This window comes from Pan paniscus, chromosome 15, assembly GCF_029289425.2.
Source record: "Pan paniscus chromosome 15, NHGRI_mPanPan1-v2.0_pri, whole genome shotgun sequence".
Lineage (NCBI taxonomy): Eukaryota > Metazoa > Chordata > Mammalia > Primates > Hominidae > Pan > Pan paniscus.
Window position 1 is genome coordinate 101,405,587 of NC_073264.2, and position 21,694 is coordinate 101,427,280.

The 21,694-nt window shown below is 43.1% G+C and overlaps 1 protein-coding gene across 1 annotated transcript in view; it reads left to right on the top strand.

Annotated features, from left to right (window-relative positions):
- Positions 1–21,694, top strand: part of YY1 (YY1 transcription factor) — a 43,525-nt gene that overhangs the window by 14,932 nt on the left and 6,899 nt on the right. Inside the window, exons 2-3 of the mRNA XM_034938130.3 lie at positions 8,052–8,214; positions 20,508–20,568. Of these exons, the coding sequence (XP_034794021.1) occupies positions 8,052–8,214; positions 20,508–20,568 (224 nt within the window). The remainder of the gene's footprint in view (positions 1–8,051; positions 8,215–20,507; positions 20,569–21,694) is intronic.

The window sequence follows — 21,694 nt, forward strand, 5'->3', positions numbered from 1 at the left end:
ACCACACCTATAATCTTTTTTTATATATATATTTTTGCTAGAGATGGGGTTTCACCATGTTGGCCAGGCTGGTCTCGAACTCCTGACCTCAGGTGATCCACCCGCCTCGGCCTCTCAAAGTGCTGGGATTATAGGCGTGAGCCACCACACGTGGCCAAGATATTTTTTTGAACAAAGAAAGAAACATATGTACATATGGCCTGTAATGTAATAAATAAAAATTACTAGCTTCTTTTACAGCATCATAAATTTCTATTCTATTTGGTAAAAACTTCTGATTTTCTTTTTGCAAAAATTAGCAAAATGGCCAAATGATAGCAAATATTGACATTATTTAATGTATTGCTTTATTGTGTGTCCAGCTTGTGAAAATGAGGCAGGTCAAATATTGTCCTCTTGATTTCTTCTGGCAACAAAAGCCAGTGTCTTTTGTCATTTCTCTAGAAGTCTTTTTGCAGCTTTTTCCTATATGTTTCTTTTCTCTTTTCTCTTTTCTCTTTTCTCTTTTCTTTTCGACGGAGTCTTACTCTGTCGCCCAGGCTGGAGTGCAGTGGCGCAATTTCAGCTTACTGCAGACTCTACCTCCCAGGTTCAAGCGGTTCTTTCGCCTCAGTCTCCCGAGTGGCTGGGATTAAAGGCACACGCCACCACACCTGCTAAATTTTGTATTTTTAGTCAAGATGGATGTTTGCCATGTTGGCCGGGCTGGTCTCGAACTCCTGACCTTAGGTGATCAGCCCACCTTGGCCTCCCGAAGTGCTAAGATTACAGGTGCGAGCCACCATACCTAGCCTATTTTATTCTTTTTTTTTTTTTTTTTTTTTTTTTTTTTTGAGTCGAAGTCTCACAGTGTCGCCCGGGCTAGAGTGCAGTGGTGTGATCTTGGCTCACTGCAACCTCCGCCTCCCGGGTTCAAGCAATTCTCCTGCCTCAGCCTCCCAAGTTAGCTGGGATTACAAGCGCCCGCCACCACGCCCAGCTAATTTTTTTTTTTTTTTTTTTGGTATTTTTAGTAGTGACGGGATTTCACTATGTTGGCCAGGCTGGTCTCAAACTACTGACCTCGTGATCCACCCACCTTGGCCTCCCAAAGTGCTAGGATTACAGATGTGAGCCACTGTGCCCAGCCAGCCTATTTTCTTATATTTTCTTGTTCACAATTTCTGTGCAGTGGTCTTTGGAGAGTTCTAGTTATCTTCCTTGTAGGAAACACTTTTTTAAGGAATAAGTCATAAATGTGATAACGTGTGTCTTAAATCTGTATCTTATGAGAATATACAATAACCACAAAAATTATTTCAAACTTAGACCAACAAAATATTTTTTATTTTAAGGCAAGAAACTGATATTATTTGAAAGTGTGGGAGGGCCGGGCACGGTGGCTCATGCCTGTAATCCCAGCAGTTTGGGAGGCTGAGGTGGGCGGATCACCTGAGATCAGGAGTTAGAGACCAGCCTGGCCAACATGGTGAAACCCCATCTCTGCTAAAAATACAAAAAATAGCTGAGCGTGGTGGTGTGCCCCTGTGATCCCAGCTACTTGGAAGGCTGAGACAGGAGAATCACTTGAACCAGGGAGGCAGAGGTTGCGGTGAGCCAACATTGCACCACTGCACTCCAACCTGGGGGGGACAGAGCGAGACTCCATCTCAGGAAAAATAAATAAATAAATAAGTGTGGAATGTGGTAATGATCAAGAGTACACTTATTTTCAGCCAGTTTTATTATGGTTTTAAAATTATGTACAGACCATGCAGCCTCTCTTGTCTGTGCTTAGGGCAAACTGCTTTTGCTGTATGCCACTTGGCACTTGATACGTCACTGAGTACAGTTTTCTTTAGACAGAGCTAGTTGTCTCCCTACTTGTGGACATCTCTCTTCAGTCTCCTTTGCAAAGTCTTCCTCATTCTCTGAATATTAGAATTGTTCAGGTTTTGATTCTAATCCTTCTCCTCTCTGACTGTATTCTTTTTCAGTAGATAATCTTAAAATGTCTTTCTGGGGCTTTCAATGCAGTCTGAGTCAGGCATGGTATTGTGGGCCTGTAGTCCCACCTACTTGGGAGGTTGCAGCAGGAGGGTCACTTGAGTCCAGGAGTTCGAGGCTGCAGTGAGCTATGATCATGCAGACTATGATCACTCTAGTCTGGTCAACAGAGCCAGACCCTGTCACACACACACACAAAAATCTATATGCCAGTGATTCTCACAGATTACGATATAATTCTCTCTGACCTAGGTTTCTTATCCCCTATACATGCATATTTAGTTGCCTTTTTGAGGTCTGCCCATTAGATTTTGCACAGATACCTCAAACCAAAGAGGAACTCTAAATCTTCTGCACATCATCTCTTTCCCACTCTTGTCCTCCATCTCAGCAAATGACACCACCATCTTCTAAAAATTAGAAGCAAGAAACTCAGGTGGCATACTTGGCATCCCTGTTCCTCCCCAACCCATCTGATTAATTATCTAGCCATGTTTATTTCTCCATCCATTAACAGATGGACAAAATGGTATGTATGTACAGAATATTATTCAGCCATGAAGAGGAATGGAATGTTGTTATATGTTACAACAGGTGGGTCTTAAAAACATTATGCTTAGTGAAATACACCAGGCATGGATGGCAAATACTGTATGATTCAACTGGTATGAGGTACCTGAAATAGGCAAATTCATAGAGACAGAAAGTAGAATTGAGGTTAGCAGGTGCTGAGGGGAAGTGAAAGTTCTTGCATAATGGGTATAGAGTTTTTTGCGGGAATGAAGAAAATATTTTGGGTATAGATAGTGGTGATGGTTACACATTCTGAATGTATTAAATGGCACTGAACTGTACACTTACATACGGTTAAAATGATAAGTATTATGGTAATGTATATTTTACCACAATTTTTTTTTTTTTTTTTACGAAAACCGTGGAAATATAGAGGTTGGATTTGGCCAACTGGCTGTACTAGTTGATTCCTGATATAGGTCATAAAGTCTTGTCAGCGTCTACTTTAGGCTTCTTTCATATATTTTTTTGGTTTCTGATTCTGAATTATTTTAGTGACCATCCTGAGGGTTCTTGATATTCTTCAGTGTTGGTAGTGTATGCCACTTGCACTTGATATGTCGCTAAGTTCTCTTTAGACAGAGCTAGTTGTCTCCCTACCTGTGGATATACCTCTTCAGTCTCCTTTGCAAAGTATTCCTCAGTCTTTCAATATTGGAATTGCTCAGATTTGGGTTCTGAGCCCCACTCAAGAAGTATTTCCTCATTTGACTTCCCTCACTAGACTGTAAGTTCCTTGAGAGCAGATACTTTGTTTCTAGCTTTTATTCCCAGTGCCCAGAACAATGCCAGGCACATAGGAGGCCCTCAATATGTGTAGAACTAATGATAATAATCATTTAGCCTGTGATTCCTTTATGCCATGAGTTCAGTCTTCTGTCTCAGCACACTTGAGACATGCCCTCTGGGGTAGACTGCATGTTTGTGTCTCTCCCAGATTCATGTGTTGAAATCTTAACCCCCAATGTGATGGTATTAGAGGGTAGGTCCTTTGGAAGGTAATTTAGGTCTGAGGGTAGAACCCTAATGCATGGGATTAGTGCCCTATAAAAGAGACTCCAGAGTGCTAGCCCTCTGGTTCTCTCTATGCTATGTGAGAAGACAGTGTGAAGATGGCTATCTGCAAACCAGGGAGTAGGTCCTCACCAAGAACACCACCATGCTGGCACCTTGATCTTGGACTTCTAGCTTCCTAACTGTGGGAAATAAATGTTGCCTTAAGCCACCTAATCTATATTTTTGTTGTAGCAGCCCAAATGGATTAAGACACTTTCATCAGTAGCTTATTCAGAGTAGCACTGATTCTCAACATTGCTATCATTCTGTATCAGAAATATAAAACATGGCCCACACCTGTAATCCCAGCACTTTGGTAGGCCAAGGCGGATTGCTTCAGCCCAGGAGTTCGAAACCAGCCTAGGTAACATAGTGAGACTACATCTCTACAAAAAATAAAATTAGCTGGGCATGGTGGTGCCTGTCTGTGGTCCCAGCTACATGGGAGGCTGAGGTGGAAGGATTGCTTGAACCTTGGAGGTCAAGGCTGCAGTGAGCCATGATTGCTCCACTGCACTCCAGCCTGGACAATAGAGGGAGACTGTGTCAAAAAAAAAAAAAAAAGAAAGAAAGAAAGAAAAGAAAAGAAAGAAATATAAAACATGAGGACAAATAGCTCCCTTGGCCACCAAAGTATTTCTGTACCCCGTGAAAGTTTTGATGTAGAAGTAGATGTGCCAGGCTAGAGGGATGGGCACGTGCAGGGGGTGTCAGTAGGAGCAGGCAGCCCTGGGAACAGGAATGAAATTAAAGAATTTGAGTCCTGGGTTTGTGTCTTAGGGTCAGTAACCATATTTCCTGTCTCTTTTTCGGAATACATCCAGCTATTTTTTTCCTAGGCCCCACCTAAGAATAGATAGTCTTCATCTGTGAATGGATAACCTTGGGTATATTATCACTAGTGTTCTTTCTGAACAAGAGGCAGCAGAGCTTAACAGTTAAGCATATAAATCTTAGGGGTAGACTTCATGAGTTTTTTGTATTTTTAGTAGAGACGGTTTCACCGTGGTCTCGATCATCCTGACCTCGTGATCCGCCTGCCTCGGCTTCCCAAAGTGCTGGGATTACAGGCGTGAGCCACCACGCCCGGCCCTCATGAGTTTACATCTGCCACTTCCTAGCAAGTTAACCCTGAGCAGGTTACTTAACCTCTCTGTGCCTGCGCATTCTCCCAGTAAAATGAAAAAAATCTGTGATTCCTTGTAATGATGTATAATTATATTTCCTAGAATGAAGAGTGGTGGAATTAGAGTCATTTAAAGTTTACAATTGTATTCAGTGCTTTTCATTGCTGAGAGTGATTGAACTTGATAATGACCACTTGAATCAAATGGAACCTACGTTCTATCTTGATCTTCCTCTCATACTCCAGCTTTGCTCTGAGGTCAGAAAGCTGTGTGCTAAGCAGTTATATGTAGTTTTTGGTGGTTGTAGATTTCGTTTTGGTTTGGTTGTTGGTCTTGATTTTTAGCACTGGTGGAAAGGTAATTCAAGGTAAAAGTTGAAGCCAGTTTCACTTCTGAAATATTTTATTTTACTACTTTTGGTGAGACAGACAATTTGAGAAGCAAAAACTTGCAGTTAGCCTTGAAAATTTCGGAGTACCTATTTCTAATTTAGGCATCAAAGGTAGAAGAAGACTTGTTTTTGGCCTCTGGGCACTTCTGCTCTACCTTAAGAGGCAAGACCCGCCAGGCACTGTGGCTCCCAGCACTTTGGGAGGCCAAGGCGGGTGGATCACGAGGTCAAGAGATCGAGACCATCCTGGCCAACATGGTGAAACCCTGTTTCTACTAAAAATACAAACAATTAGCTGGGCATGGTGGTGTGTGCCTGTAGTCCCAGCTAATCGGGAGGTGGAGGCAGGAGAATCACTTGAACCTGGGAGGCGGAGGTTGCAGTGAGCTGAGATTGTGCCACTGCACTCTAGCCTGGGTGACAGAGCGAGACTCCGTCTCAAAAAAAAAAAAAAAAAAAGAGGCAAGACCAACAAAAATTCAAACTGGAATGATTGAGTCTGTCAGGGAATAATCTAGGAGCTCAAAGAAAAGGTAGGAATCAAGACTGAACTGATAAAATCAACATGCCCTCAAATTCTCTAGAATTTGAGCTAGACTTTGGAGGGGAGGCTGGGTTGAGAAGAGAGGTGGTAAGAGAGAGCAAAACTCACACTTACTGAAAACCTCCTGCCATGCACTTGTGAATTTAACCCGTGAGAAAAGCTGGTTAGAATATAGAAGGCATGTGCAAAGGAGAAATAGAAGGTAAGACCAGGTATGTTGTTAAAGTGGGACCAGACAGCATTGGACCCAGAATGCCAGATTGAAATAATTTACAGCAGCACTGAAGGGATTATACCATGGGTGAGAATATATCAGCTATATTTTCTGTGCCAGTTTATCCTTTGCAGTATCACTAGAGAAAATAATTGTGAAAATCAATTAAGAAACTACTACAGTCATTTAGGTTTGAGATAATAGGAAATAAGTTGATGGCAGTGAATCAAAGAGGGAAGACTGGTGTTTTTTGTTTGTTTGTTTGTTTGTTTTGAGACGGGGTCTTGCTCTGTTGCCCAGGGTGGAGTGCAATCTCGGCTCACTGCAGCCTCCACTTCCCGGGTTTAAGCAATTCTCTTGCCGCAGCCTCCTGAGTAGCTGGGCTTACAGGCGCCCGCCACCACACCTGGCTAATTTTTGTATTTTTAGTAGAGTTGGGGTTTCATCATGTTGGCCAGGCTGGTCTTGAACTCCCAAAATGCTGGGATTACAGGCATGAGCCACTGTGGCCTGGCCGAGAGATCTTTTAAAGGGGATCAATAGGATTTGGTGTCTGAGATATGGGAAATGAATTATATGGGGTCTGAATATATGAAAAAAAAATATATATATATATACACACACACACACACACACATATATATGTATTTTTTTTTTCTTTTTTGAGACAGAGTCTCGCTCTGTCACCCAGGCTGGAGTACAGTGGCACAATCTCTGCTCACTGCAAGCTCTGCCTCCCGGGTTCAAGCGATTCTCCTGCCTCAGCCTCCTGAGTAGCCGAGACTACAGGCGCCCGCCACCACGCCTGGCTAATTTTTTATATTTTAGTAGAGACAGGGTTTCATTGTATTAGCCAGGATGGTCTCGATCTCCTGACCTCGTGATCCACCTGCCTCAGCCTCCCAAAGTGCTGGGATTACAGGCATGAGCCACTGCACCTGGCCTATTTTTTGTAACCTGTTGGATTTGAGATGATAGTAAGACATACAAATAGAGATGTCGTACATTTCTTTGAACATATGCTTATTTATTTTTATTTTTTGCTTTGTTTTTTTGAGACAGACTCTCACTCTGTCACCCAGGCTGGAGGGCATTGGCATGATCTCAGCTCACTGCAAACTCTGCCTCCCAGTTCAAGCAATTCTCCTGCCTCAGCCTTCTGAGTAGCTGGTATTACAGGCATGCACCACCATGCCTGGCTAATTTTTGTATTTTTAAGTAGAGATGGGGTTTCGCTGTGTTGGCCAGGCTGGTCTCAAACTCCTGATTGCAAGCAATCCACCGCCTCGGCCTTCCAAAGTGCTGGGATTATAGGCATGAACCACTGGTGCTGGGCCAAACATATATTTGTTGAGGGCCAGCTATGTGCAGATTTTGAACAAGGCTCTGTAAATGCACGGGATCAAAACTGACCAACCTCCATGTCCATATGCAGCTTACAGTCTAGTGGGAGGATGACAAAAATCACACAGCTATAATTACAAATTTTAGTCAATGGAAATTGCATGAATAAACACCTTGAGGTTAGGGTAGATGGGCCATGATACAACTGGGGAGCTAAAGGGCCAAAATAGAGGAGTGAAGAGGGAGGAGGCTGGAGAGGTAGCAAGAGACTAGCTAAGAGGTGAAGGCTATGAAATCAGATTTGAATCAGCACCACTGAATTGGTAGTTACCAGGAAATGTGTGTGGTGTGAGTGAAAAGCCGAAATCTAGGCTGGGTGTGGTGGCTCATGCCTGTAATACGAGGACTTTAGGAGGCCAAGGCAGGAGGATCGCTTGAGTGCATGTGTTCCAGACCAGCCTGGGTAACATTGTGAGACCCTGTCTCTACAATAAATAAAAATAATTAGCTGGGTGTGGTGGCACCTGCCTGTAGTCCCAGCTACTCAGGAGGCTGAGGTGGGGGGATTGCTTGAGCCCAGGAGTTTGAGGCTGAATGAGCCGTGATTGTGATTGGGCCACTGCACCACTGCACTCCAGCCTGGGTGACAGAGTGAGACCGTTCTCCAAAAAAAAAAAAAAAAAAAAAGGGAGAGGGGAGAACAAATTGAGCTGGTGGCTATAAATCACCCCATTTAAGAAGTTACTGGTGAAAGCAGTTTTTGTAGTTTTTAAAATCTATTTACTCAGCTAAAGATAATCTCATGATGTGTTTCAGATGAAAAAAAAGATATTGACCATGAGACAGTGGTTGAAGAACAGATCATTGGAGAGAACTCACCTCCTGATTATTCAGAATATATGACAGGAAAGAAACTTCCTCCTGGAGGAATACCTGGCATTGACCTCTCAGATCCCAAACAACTGGCAGAATTTGCTAGGTAAGTTATAAGAACTTTCCTTTCTTTTAATTATAGAAAGTGCTTGAGTCTTGCCAGCTATGTTTTCCTGTGCCTAAGTCAAAATGGTGGTTTGTATTCTTTCTCTAGGGAAATTCCTGAAAACAAAAGCAGTCAGTTCTATTTGTTTGTTTTTTGTTTCCTTTTTTTGAGATGGAGCCTCGCTCTGTTGCCCAGACTGGAGTGCAGTGGTGCGATCTCGACTCACTGCAGCCTCTGCCTCCCGGGTTCAAGCAATTCTGACAGTCAGTTTTATTTTTAGTAGTAACTATGCTATTAATGTGAGTGGCAGCATTTTAGATCCTTGCAGTAAGATGAAGCAAATACCCTTTATAGGCATTGCATTTGAGTAAATAAAATTGCACGTAATTTGTTTTGGAATAGATATCTTCCACGCTGCCTTATGGCTTCTTGGTACACATTTTATTTTTTATTTTTTTGAGACAAGAGTCTTGCTTGTTGCCCAGGCTGGAGTGCAGTGGTGCAATCTCAGCTCACTGCAACCTCCACCTCCCTGGTTCAAGCGATTCTCCTGCCTCAGCCTCCCAAGTAGCTGGGATTACATGCGTGTGCCACCACGCCCAGCCAATTTTTGTGTGTTTAGTAGAGACAGGGTTTCATCCTGTTGGCCAGTCTGGTCTCGAACTCCTGGCCTCAAGTGATCTGCCTGCCTTGGCCTCCCAAAGTGCTAGGATACAGGCATGAGCCACTGTGCCCAGCCTGTAGTACACATTTTAAATTTGGGTGTGTTGTATTGGTCTATGCTGCTGGAGACCTGGGTCTGTACTTGATTCATCCAGCTGACCACTGGAAAGGATTTCATAAATTCGTGTTTGTCTTGTCATCAGTTAAGCTCCTGGTATGTTAATTTAAGCTGGCATGACAGGAGGAGATCAAGTATTTATGGCTTGGACATGGCGAGCAGTGGAGAAGCTCTGAACCCATTGGTTGGGTGTGTTTGTTTTGCCTAAAGTGGGCTGGGTTCTTATAGAAGCCTACTTTTTGTGTTACTTTCTAGTACTGTTTGGCAGTTTGTACAAGGAGCTGAAAATACCCACAAAGATGTAAACTTTTAAGTTAAATGAACTAATAAACTCTGTAGCAGAAAGCCTAATGCCTTTCCATACCTGAGGTTGGTTGGAACCTGGAATAGCTCAGGAAATTTCGGCAAGGGCAGGATCAAGAAGAAAGAAATCCTTTTGATCTTGCACATTCTAAGAACAGAGTGGGTTGCTTTTTTTTTTTTCTTTTGAGAGCAGAGTGGTAGAGGTGGAGACCGTTCAGTGTCCTGGCTTCCTTCTTGGCCCTGCCGAAAACAAGGTGGGCAGTTCCTGCCACCTGGAGCTCGTTTCCCCACCTGTCAAATGGGCGTTAAGAATTCCACTGTGGTTTGATACATGGAGGTTCTCACTGTGTTGCCCAGGCTGGAGTGCAGTAGCATGATGATAGCTCACTACAGCCTCAAGCAATCCTCCTGCCACACCTCCCGAGTAGCTGGAACTACAGGTGTGTGCCACCATGCCTGGCTAATTTTTTTATTTTATTTTATTTTATTTTTTGTAGAGATGGAGTCTCACTATGTTGCCCAGGCTGGCCTCAAAACTCCTGGCCTCAAGTGATCCTCCTGCCTCGGTCTCTCAAATTGTTGGGATGACAGGTATGAGCCACTGCACATGGCCCAAGAGTTTTTGTTTGTTAGTTTTGTTTTTTGAGATGGATTTTCACTCATCTCCCAGGCTGGAGTGCAGTGGTATGACCTCGGCTCACTGCAACCCCCACCTCCTGGGTTCAAGCGATTCTCCTACCTCAGCCCCCCAGGTAGCTGGGATTACAGGTGCATGCCACCATGCCTGGCTGATTTTTGTGTTTTTAGTAGAGACGGAGTTTCACCATGTTGGCCAGGCTGGTCTCGAACTCCTGACCTAAAGTGATCCACCCACCTTGGCTTCCCAAAATGATTACAGACGTGAGCCACTGCACCCAGCTGGCCCTAGAGTTTTGATAGAGATGGAGGGTTTACTGGGAATTAGGGCGCTTCCAGGGAAATGACTGGAGTTGAGGTAAACTGGAACCAGATCATTAAGGGCGATGAATCCTGGGCCAGGCTGTGCAGACATTTCTCATATGCAGTGGGCAGCTACTGCAGACTTTGAGCTGGGGAGAAGGGGCTGTGTGAGTAGAGCTTTAACTTGGGAGAAGTCCTTTGCAGCTGTCTGTGCAGGCTAGATTCATACAGGCACAGGAAATGAGAGAGGTCAGTTGAACAAGAGTTAATGAAGGCCTGAGTTAGAATTGTGGCAGTCAGATAACAAAGGAATAAATGTGATAGAAATTACAAGAGACCAGCTGGGCTCTGTGGCTCAAGCCTGTAACCTCAACACTTTGGGAAGCTGAGGTGGGATCGCTTGAGGCTAGGAGTTTGAGACCAGCCTGGGCAAAATGATGAGACTCCATCTCTAAAAGCTCAGTTTGGTGATGTGCAGCTAGCTTCTTGGGAGGCTGAGTGGGAGGATCGTTTGAACATGGGAGGTCAAAGCTACAGTGAACTCATGCCACTGCCCTCCAGCTTGGGTGACAGAGCAAAATTGTCTCTAAAAAAGAAAGAAACTGAACCAGGCATGGTGGCTCACGCCTGTAATCCCAGCACTTTGGGAGGCTGAGGTGGGTGGATCGCCTGAGGTCAGGAGTTCAAGACCAGCCTGGCCAACATAGTGAAACCCCATCTCTACTAAAATACAAAAACGTAGCTGGGCTTGATGGCAGGCGCCTGTAATCCCAGCTACTAGGGAGGCTGAGGCAGGAGAATTGCTTGAACCCAGGAGGGGGAGGTTGCAGTGAGCTGAGATCACGTCATCGCACTCCAGCCTGGGCAACAAGAGGGAAACTCCTTCCCCGCCTCCCCCACCAAAAAAAAAGAGAAAGAAAAAAACTACAAAAGATAATGGAAAAGATTTAGAAACAGACTGTGTGCTCAGTGGGGGGCAGGGGGGAGGAGTAAAAGCATGCTTACCGTTTTGATGCTTTTAGCCACTGCTCATTAGATGACTCCAGCCCCAACTTACTTCCTAAAAACCACCTCAAGTCCAACATGGATGTTTTATTATTAACAGCATCTCAAACCAAATACTGACTACTCTGACCCCCAAACCAGAACACTGAAGCTTATTTTTTTTTTTTTTGAGATGGAGTCTCACTCTGTCGCCCAGGCTGGAGTGCAGTGGCACGACCTTGGCTCACTGCAGCCTCTTCCACCCGGGTTCAAGTGATCTCATGCCTCAGCCTCCCAAGTAGCTGGGATTACAGGCGCCTGCCACCGTACCTGGCTAATTTTTGTATTTTTCATAGAGACAAGGTTTCACCATCTTGGCCAGGCTGGTCTTGAACTCCTAACCTCATGATCCACCCGCCTCGGCCTCCCAAAGGGCTGGGATTACAGGTGTGAGCCACCGTGCCTGGCCTTTTGAAACTTTAAATTACAATTGTGATTCTCCCGTGTCCACATGGCTGGGGAGGCCTCAGAATCATGGCAGGAGGCAAAAGGCATTTCTTACGTGGTGGCGGCAAGAGAAAAATGAGGTAGAAGCAAAAGTGGAAACCCCTGATAAACCCATCTCAGATCTCGTGAGACTTACTATCATGAGAATAACATGGGAAAGATTGGTCCCCATGATTCAGTTACCTCCCCCCGGGTCCCACCTACAACATGTGGGAATCCTGGGAGATAGAATTCAAGTTGAGATTTGGGTGAGGACACAGCGAAACCATGTCACAGAGGGTAAGAGGTCCCAGTGGCAGAGTAAAAGCATCATTCAGACAAATAGAAGGAGACTAGGAGGTACGAGAGAGGGGAATAAAACCTCTTTGGATTATACAATGTGAAGGAGTTGCAGTGGAGGGGCGGAGGGCTGAAGGAAAGGTTTTGAAGAGAGAGGGAATCTATGGGTGGTGAGCAGTAAAGCCATTAGGTGTTGGTGACCCTTGGCACTGCTCACCCTCCTTGGAGCATTGGAGCAGCTGATCTAAAAGTTTGTCCCCAGTCTTCTGAGCAGAAAATCCAGGGACACATGTTACTGTTGGGAAGGTAACATGGCTACCTTAGACCATACTCCTTAAGAAAGGGACCACCCACAGAGACTGGCACCCGGGTACCAGATAGCCATCCGAAACACCAGGGCTGAAGAACCCAAAAGTTTCAGTTAAGATAGGCCATCAAGTGGAAAGAATGATAGACCTGAATGAGACTTTTCTTCAGTAGCAGGGGATAATTAGAGACAATAAAACAATGCTTTGAGAGGAGAAATTACTGTAAACATAGAGTTATTGATCCAGCAAAGCTATCAAGTCAGATACAAGGGCAAGAGATGACAATTTTAGAGACCCAAGGATTCATGTTGCATGCACCCTTTCTGAGGAGGTAACTTGAAGATATAATACAGCGAAATGAGGATGAACATCAGAAGGAAGATTTCCTAGTGCACGACAACCAAGAGGACAGCTGTGTAGCAGGCTGGAAAATGTATTCCATTTAGAATAGAAAGTTGGCTGGCTGTCAGAATTTCTTAAGGAAAAGTCAGTTTCATTCAGTAGTGGGTAGAGTGAGTAAGAAGCTTGGTGGTATGGAAAAGGGTCTTCTGAAAAAGAAAAAGAAAAGGCAATCGGAAACTCCATGAAAAGGGGTGAGGGAGTGGGGCAAAGAAAGCTGTAGCCTGAAAAATGGGGCCTAATTTTGACAGTATTGAAAGAGAGAGCTTCTTTGACCTGACTCTGGGAAGATTCTCTCCTTGCAGCTCCTATGTTGTATACTTGTAGAGCATTAAGTGTGATCCTAGCACACTGTTGAGCCCCACAGTAAATAATATTTGCATAATCACAATATGAATGTAAATAGCATTTATTTTATTAGCCTGTTAAAAGATTTCATTTGTGTATAGAAAAGAATGAAATCTTGCTCGCCTTGACAGTGTAAAAAGTAAAGTTACAGAGTTTGGGCCCTGTGCGGTGGGTCAAGGGTTGAGCTCCCTCTCATCCACATTCTACATAGTAGCTTTTTTTTTTTTAAATGGAGTCTTGCTCTGTCGCCAGTCTGGAGTGCAGTGGTATGATCTCAGCTCACTGCAGCCTCTGCCTTCTGGGTTCAAGCAATTCTTCTGCCTCAGCCTTCCGAATAGCTGAGACTACAGGTGCCCGCAACTACGCCCGGCTAATTTTTGTATTTTTAGTAGAGACAGGGTTTCACCATGTTGGCCAAGATGGTCTCGATCTCTCGACCTCGTGATCCACCCACCTCGGCCTCCCAAAGTGCTGGGATTACAGGCGTGAGCCACTGCGCCCGGCCTCTAACATAGTAGCTCTTGAAGCTCATGTTCATCTGAACAAATATCTGTAATTGGACAGTGGTGTTGGTGAGAACTGTTTGCACCTAGGTGCCGTTTTGTTAGATCTTCACGTTTTGAGGATGTGTGTAACAGTTGAGTGGGATTTTCTGGAGGCTCAGGAATTGATGCCCGGGACTCTGAGAGCAGAAGATACAGAGGCACCAAGAGTTTTCAACTCTTGGGGGCCAGACCACATCTTCGCTAATTACGGCCCATAGAACTTGTCCTGCTGGCTTCCAGTCTTCGCCCCCAGCACTCACAAAGTGGCATTAGAGCCGCAGCTGTTGGCTTAAGGTAGAATGTAAGCTGCTCTTCTGTCTCCTCTGTGCACTGGGGTGATGGGGTGCTGGACTGGACTTGAAACTGTCCAGAGAGTATTTCAGGCTCAGGCTGCACTCAGCCTAGACTGCCTAGTAAATCAGTTACATACGCACATGGGCAAAATATAAGCCATAATGACTTTAATTGGAAAGTCTGACATTGGGAAGGTGGACAGTCTATGGATGACTTTTTTTCCCGAAATGTCTGTTCAGTAAACATTTTGAAAAGTGGTCAGTGAGTGGTCCGGTGAGTTCTGTTTCCTGTAAAGTGACCACCTTTGTATGTGTTTCACTAAATAAAGTTAGACCTTTGAAAACCTTTGGTCTAGAAAGATTAGAATGGTTAGGCCAATCCCAAATTGGTATTTTTGTTGCTGTTCACTACTTACCCTGAGACTTTCACAATATTAATGTATAGATGAAATGTGATAATGGAGATGAAAATACCTCACAACTCTTCAGTATCATCACATGAATATTAATATTTAAGAGATAATTCATTGAACAAACTTTATTTGTCTAAGGCAATATTATCTTTTCACAAAGAAGGGAGGTGAATCATGCTTGCAAATGACAGCCGTATTACGCAGGAACTTCTGTCCCGATAGCACAGATCAGAGGATGGTTCTGGTCTGGAAGTCAGCTAACCTTGTTTTGTATGGAAGAGGCTTATTTTCATTAAAGAGTCACTTGTCCAAAAATGTTTCATCTCCCTTTCTGGGATATTTGCAGATCTGTTTGTTAGAACTTCGGTTTACACAATGCTCTGCTGATACTGTGCCAGAAGTTTGGGTTCTGAAGTCCACAATCTTTACAATGTTCTTCCCACATATGCCAGAATGAGCTATTATAAATCGGGCAGTCATGTCATTGGGAGTGTATTCTCCCTCTCTATTTGACAGGAAACTTGAGTTGTTGGGTGTCTGACTCCTCCATATAACATGTACTGCGTTGAGGGGTGTGTTCCTCCTAGTGCCATGCTTTCTCCAGTTTCTCAGTCCTTTATCGAAGGGTGGTTAAGAATGAACTCATTTTTAGCTAGACCCATTTCACACATAGCCAATGGTAATAAGAGCTATCATTTCCCAAGTGCTTAGCATACAGCTCTTAAGTAGGTAGCATTATACCTTTTTACAGAATAAGAAACCGAGGCCGAGAAGTTACAGTTTGCTCAAGGTCATGCAGCTAGTAGAAGTCACCTCCAAGTCACACATCCCATACTGCCTCATTCATAATGTCTATGCTGTTGTCATCATTGTCTCCAGGTTCAAAAGGACTCTCTGGGTTCAAAAGTGTCCGTTGGTGAATGGAAGACTTAAATCTTAGTTACTTCTGAATAGTTGAGGGTGAAAAGATGTTCTCAGTGGTGGTATATGATTTTTACTGTTTACTCGCAAAATGAAACACTGTTTTAACCTAAGTATATTTTTGGAAAATGACTTTTTTCATTGTTGGCATTCAAATAAAATCTTGAAAGTACCAACGTATACTGCTGCATTTGCCACTCTGTGTGAAGGAGGATGATTTGCCAAGGAGCTTAAGAGTGGCTGCATTTAAATCTTCCACTTACTCCTTAAGTCCAAGGGTATTTGTCCAAATGCATTTTAAACTCTCATTCTAAAATTAAATATATTTCTAAATACTAGCACACATTTTGAAAATGACATTTTAAGAAAAAATAATACCACTTATAATAACAAACCAAGAGTTGGGTAAATGGTACCTGAGACTGTTCTCTTTACTTTGGGGGCATATTTGAAAATTTCCATGATAAAATATCTTTTAAAAAATTAAGTGGCCAGGCGCGGTGGCTCATGCCTGTAATCCCAGCACTTTGCGAGGCTGAGGCAGGTGGATCACAAGGTCAGGAGATCGAGACCATCCTGGCTAGCACGGTAAAACCCCATCTCTACTAAAAATACAAAAAAATTAGCCTGGTGTGGTGGCAGGCGCCTGTAGTCCCAGCTACTCAGGAGGCTGAGGCAGGAGAATGGCCTGAACCTGGGAGGCGGAGCTTGCAGTGAGCCAAGATTGCACCACTGCACTCCAGCCTGGGCAACAGAGCAAGACTCTGTCTCAAAAAAAAAAAAAAAAAAAAAATTTAAGTTACTAGGAATAACTCTAGGAAAATGTATGGGAGGCCGGGTGCCGTGGCTCATGCCTGTAATCCTAGCACTTTAGGAGGCCGAGGTGGGTGGATCACCTGAGGTCAAGAGTTCCAGACCAGCCTGACCAACATGGTGAAACCCCGTCTCTACTAAAAATACAAAAAAAAAAAAAAAAAAAAAAAAAGCCAGGCATGGTGGCACGCGCCTGTAATCCCAGCTACTCAGGAGGCTGAGGCAGGAGAATCGCTTGAACCCAGGAGGCGGAGGTTGCAGTGAGCCAAGATTGCACCACTTCACTCCAGCCTGGGCAAAAGAGTGAAACTCCATCTCAAAAAAGAAAAGAAAAGAAAAGAAAATGTATGAGAGAGGACCTTACTAAGCCATGTTTACTAAGATTTAATTTGCATATGGTAAAGTCTACCCCCTTTTAGGTATGTATGTACTATTCTGTGAATTTGGACAAACAGTCATGTAGCCATCTTCACACTCAACACAGAATGTTTCCAAGGAGTCCTAGGCAGGTGGATTGCTTGAGCTCAGGAGTTGAGAATAGTCTGGGCAACATGGTGAAACCACATCTCTACAAAAACAAAATAAAACAATGTTTCAGTAGAATTTTCAAAGAATAAGTGTTCACTCTTAATTGGGAAGATTAAAACTTAAAAAAAAAAAAAAGGCTGGGCGCGGTGGCTCACGCCTGTAATCCCCGCACTTTGGGAGGCCAAGGCGGGCGGATCACGAGGTCAGGAGATCGAGACCATCCTGGCTAACACGGTAAGAAACCCCGTCTCTGCTAAAAATACAAAATATTAGCCGGGTGTGGTGGCGGACACCTGTAGTCCCAACTACTCGGGAGGCCGAGGGAGGAGAATGGCATGAACCTGGGAGGCAGAGCTTGCAGTGAGCTGAGATTGCGCCACTGCACTCCAGCCTGGGCGACAGAGCGAGACTCTGCCTCAAAAAATTAATTAATTAATTTAATTAAATTAAAAATAAATAATGTTTGAGTGGAATAGAGACCTTTCATATCAATCACTGTTATTTTCCAAACTGATGTAACCTCAAGGTGGCGCAGTGGCACCAAACTTTTGTCCTACCTGATTTTGTGAACTCAGACCAGAACTCCAGGATTTATTTGTATTTAAGATAAGAAAGGCTAGTTCAGAGTCCTGTTTACAACAGGCACTTAAAAAAACTTGCTAACTGGTATTACAGGTTGAGCATCCTTTATTCAAAATGCTTAGGAACAGTAGCACTTTGGATTTTGGGGTTTTGCATATGCATAATGAGTTATCTTAAGGCTAGGACTCGGGTTTAAATACGAAATTTGAAATTCATTTGTGTTTCATTACACCTTATACACATAGCCTGAAGGCAATTCTGTACTTTTTTTTTTTTTGAAACAAGGTCTCGTTCTGTCACCGAAGTTGGATCGCAGCCTCAAATTCCTGGGCTGAAAGGATTCTACCTCCTCAGCCTCCCAGGTAGCTGGGACTGTAGGCATGTGCCACCACGCCTGGCTAACTTTTTATTTTTTTTAGAGACGGGGTGTTGCTTTCTTGCCCAGGCTGTTATACAGTATTTTAAATAATTTTGTACACGAAACAAAGTTTTCACTGTGACCCTATCACATGAGTGCATCATGTTAGCACTCAGTTTCAGATTTTGGATTTTGGATGTTAGGGATGCTCAATCTATAATCCATTTACGAGAAAGGACAAATATCTACAGGGTTGGGAAGGGGGAGGACACTGAATTAAAAATGTTCTCGTGGGTGGGCGGATCACGAGGTCAGGAGATCAAGACCATCCTGGCTAACACAGTGAAACCCCATCTCTACAAAAATACAAAAAAATTAGCCGGGCATGGTGGCGGGTGCCTGTAGTCCCAGCTACTCAGGAGGCTGAGACAGGAGAATGGCATGAACCTGGGAGGCGGAGCTTGCAGTGAGCCGAGATAGCACCACTGCACTCCAGCCTGGGCTACAAGAGTGAGACTCTGTCTCAAAAAAAAAAAAAAAAGAAAAGGAAAAGAGAAAATGTTCCCGTAGAATTTAAAATAACAAATATGTATAGTATCGGACCAACTCCATGGAGATAAGTGGATAGTTACCAGATCTGTTGTTCCTCATATACTCCTCTAGGGCTGGAAAGTTTAACCAATGATTTCATGTGTTCAGGTTACAGATCAGGTCATCCTTTTCCCAGATTATAAGTGAAGAAGGACATTGTTAGGGCCTTCACAAACTTAAAAGATCACAGAATTAATTTTTTTTTAAGGAGTATTTTTTTTGTAACAAAAGAGTGGTGGTAAATTAGCTCTTGCTTTTAAGGATTCACTTAGGTGGGCTTTTTTTTTTTTCGACTTTGACTTTTTAAAAAATTTCAATAGCTTTTGGTGTATAAGTGGTTTTTGGTTACATGGATGAATTCTATATTGATGAATTCTGAGATCTGAGTGCACCCCTCACCAGAGCAGTGTGCACTGTATCCAGTATGTAGTCTTTTATCCCACACCATTCTCTCCCTACTAAGTCCCCAAAGTCCATTATATCACTTGTATCCTCATAGCTTAGTTCCCACTTATAAGTGAGGACATACCGCGTTCGATTTTCCATTCCTGAGTTACTTCACTCAGAATAGTGGCCCCCAGCTAGTTTTTTGTTGTTGTTGTTGTTGTTTTGAGACGGTATTTCCTTCTTGCCGCCTAGGCTGGAGTGCAGTGGCATGATCCCGGCTCACGGCAACCTCCGCCTCTCTGGCTCAAGCAATTCTCCTCCCTCAGCCTCCTCCTAAGTAGCTGGGATTACAGGCATCTGCCACCACACCCGGCTAATTTTTGTATTTTTAGTAGAGATGGGGTTTCACCATGTTGGCCAAACTAGTGTCAAACTCCTGGCCTCAAGTGATCCATCTGCCTCGGCCTCCCAAAGTGCTGGGATTACAGGTGTGAGCCACTACGCCCAGCTATGGTTTTTTAAATTATTATTTTATTTATTTTTTTAAATCCAATACAGAGTTTCGTTCTGTCACTTAGGCTGGAATGCAGTGACACAGTCATGGCTTACTGCAGCCTTGACCTTCTGGGCTCAAGTGATCTTCCTGCCTTCGGCTTCCCGAGTGGTTGGGACTATCGACACACACCACCATGCCTGGCTGATTTTGGGGGATTTTTTGTTTGTTCGTTCATTTGTTTTTGATAGAGACAGGGTTTTGTCCATGTTGCCCAGGCTTAATTTTTTTATTTTTTGTAGAGACAGAGTCTCACTGTGTTTCCCAGGCTGGTCTTGAACTCCTGGGCTCAAGCAATCCTCCCAGTTTGGCCTCCCAAAGTGCTGGGATTACAGGCGTGACCCACCACACCCGGCTGATTTATTTATTTATTTATTTATTTACTATTTATATAAATTATTTATTTATATAAATTATTTATTATTATTTATTTATTTATTTATTTATTAAATATGAACCATCATGGAGGGGTGTGAGAGGGGTAAAACTAGGGACAAAAAGAAAATCTGTTTCCGAGATTTAAATTTATTCTCTAGTTTTTTTAGGAACGCTTAATTTCTCACCCCCCTACCACACACAGATCTATAGGGAATATTTGGAGAGAAAGTTTTGACAAAAGTCCAAAGCTTGATTCAGTGGAGAAGCAGGTAGGTAAGTTACCAAACCAGGAGGCTCTCTGGACAGTAATTTCACATGGGGCTCTGCCAGACGGTTACCACATTACCAGGACTCTTGGTACAAATGAGAACTTCCAAGCCCCCATCCAGAAGTAGGGTAACAGTATGAGAGTATGTGGTGTTCCCATCTGTCCACCAGGCCCTAGGAGCTCTCTCCCCAAAGTAACTGGTGCTAATGGTTTGTCGTGTGTCCTTCCAGAGATATTTGATATTTAATATCTATAAATCTTTAAAAGGACTCTTCTGTACCCTTTAAAATGATATATTTTAAAGATCATTTGTGTCAGTACTAATTGGACCCATTTCGTGTATAGAGATGGATATTTTAGGACACTCCTGTGTTCACCGCTTCTTTTTCATAAGGCACCTTCATCATCGCAGCAGCTGCCTTTGGAAATCTTCCCTTGCCTCTCACGAGGAGATTCATCTGATTGTCTGAGTTGATTTTTTGTGTTTTTTTAAAGGGTTTGGAGTTAAGAACAGGTATGTGAATCACACAGATCATAGTGCCATTCTAAGCTGCACCAGCTTATTAGCTATGAGACTGTAGGTGGCAACTCGATGTTTCTAGCCTCAGCATCCTTATCTGTAAGATGGGAAGAGTGCTTCACAGTCATTGGTACTTAGTGAATGCAAGTTGTCTCATCCTTTCTCCTTCATGGAAATGTATCATAATTTTAGTTTGGGTACCTATAAGGAAAGCATTTTAGGGACTATATGATTTATGCCAGTTGAGTCTACCCACTCCTACAAATCTGTCTGTCTCTCTTTTTCTTTTGATAAGAATGAAGCCAAGAAAAATTAAAGAAGATGATGCTCCAAGAACAATAGCTTGCCCTCATAAAGTAAGTAATGCTAGAGGGAGAGTGTTCATTAAACTGTTGATGAAGTTTTAGAGAGTTTATAAGAAATTTGCACTTTTGTTTCTGCTTTTGATAATTTAAATGAAGCAAGGAATTAGAATCTTCGGTTTCTAAATCCAAGAGATGAAGTTTTGTTATTTAGTAAAGGCAACTTTTTAAATACTGTTAAATGGGATGACTGCAGGGAGCCGTTGCTTGATTACTGTGTGTTGACTCTACTGTTAGCGTTTCATTTCTTTTTGGATTATATTAACAAGTCCGTCTTAAGATCCTGGGTTGTGTCTCACCTGTTGACCTTTATGGGAATGTAGGCTTGTAACTGAAATTTGAAAATTATTTTGGATGTTGCTAAAATAAGCCAAATAAAGAGTTAATAATTGTGTGTGATTAGAGAGGCACTTAATTGTTTTCAAATGTAGTTAGTCTTTAAAATAAAAGGATAACCTGAAAAGTACTTTTGAGATATTTGTTGGGGGCTATTTTCAAACTTAATTGGATATGAGACTAACAGAAAAATCAAGTATCACATAGGTACAGAGAACAAAGTTGGAGAGATTGAGTGGAATAAAGAATGTTAAAAATGAACAATCGGAGCAGGCTACATTTAGTTTCACGGTCTCTTCCCTGTAATGACTGTGCACTAGCAAGTCCTTCCTGTTCTTTGTCAGCATTCTTGATGTGGCGATTTGAAATGTAAACCTATCTCCATTAGGGCCGAAATAACAAGCATTTGAAAACAGTTAGGCTGGAAGTGCCTATGCCATCCCTTTAGCTTCTCTGTATACTTCTTAAAGTTTTCTTTATAATGGACACATAATACTTGTACATATTTATGGGGTACCGTGTGATGTTTCAATGCATGTGTACATTGTGTACCAGTTAAATTTTTAAAATTTCCATTTTCTAAATGGAAATTCAACCTAGGGGTCAAGGCGGAAAAACTGTGGCTTCCCTCTCCCTTCTGCCTGTGAGCTGTCTAGTGACTTGTGCTGTCCTTCTGTCATGCTGTCTTATCATTTCCCCATTCACTCCATTACTGGGCAACAACTGCAGAAGAAATTGTTGAGGACATGCTTCTCGAGCGCCACACATCCATCTGCCTTTCCCG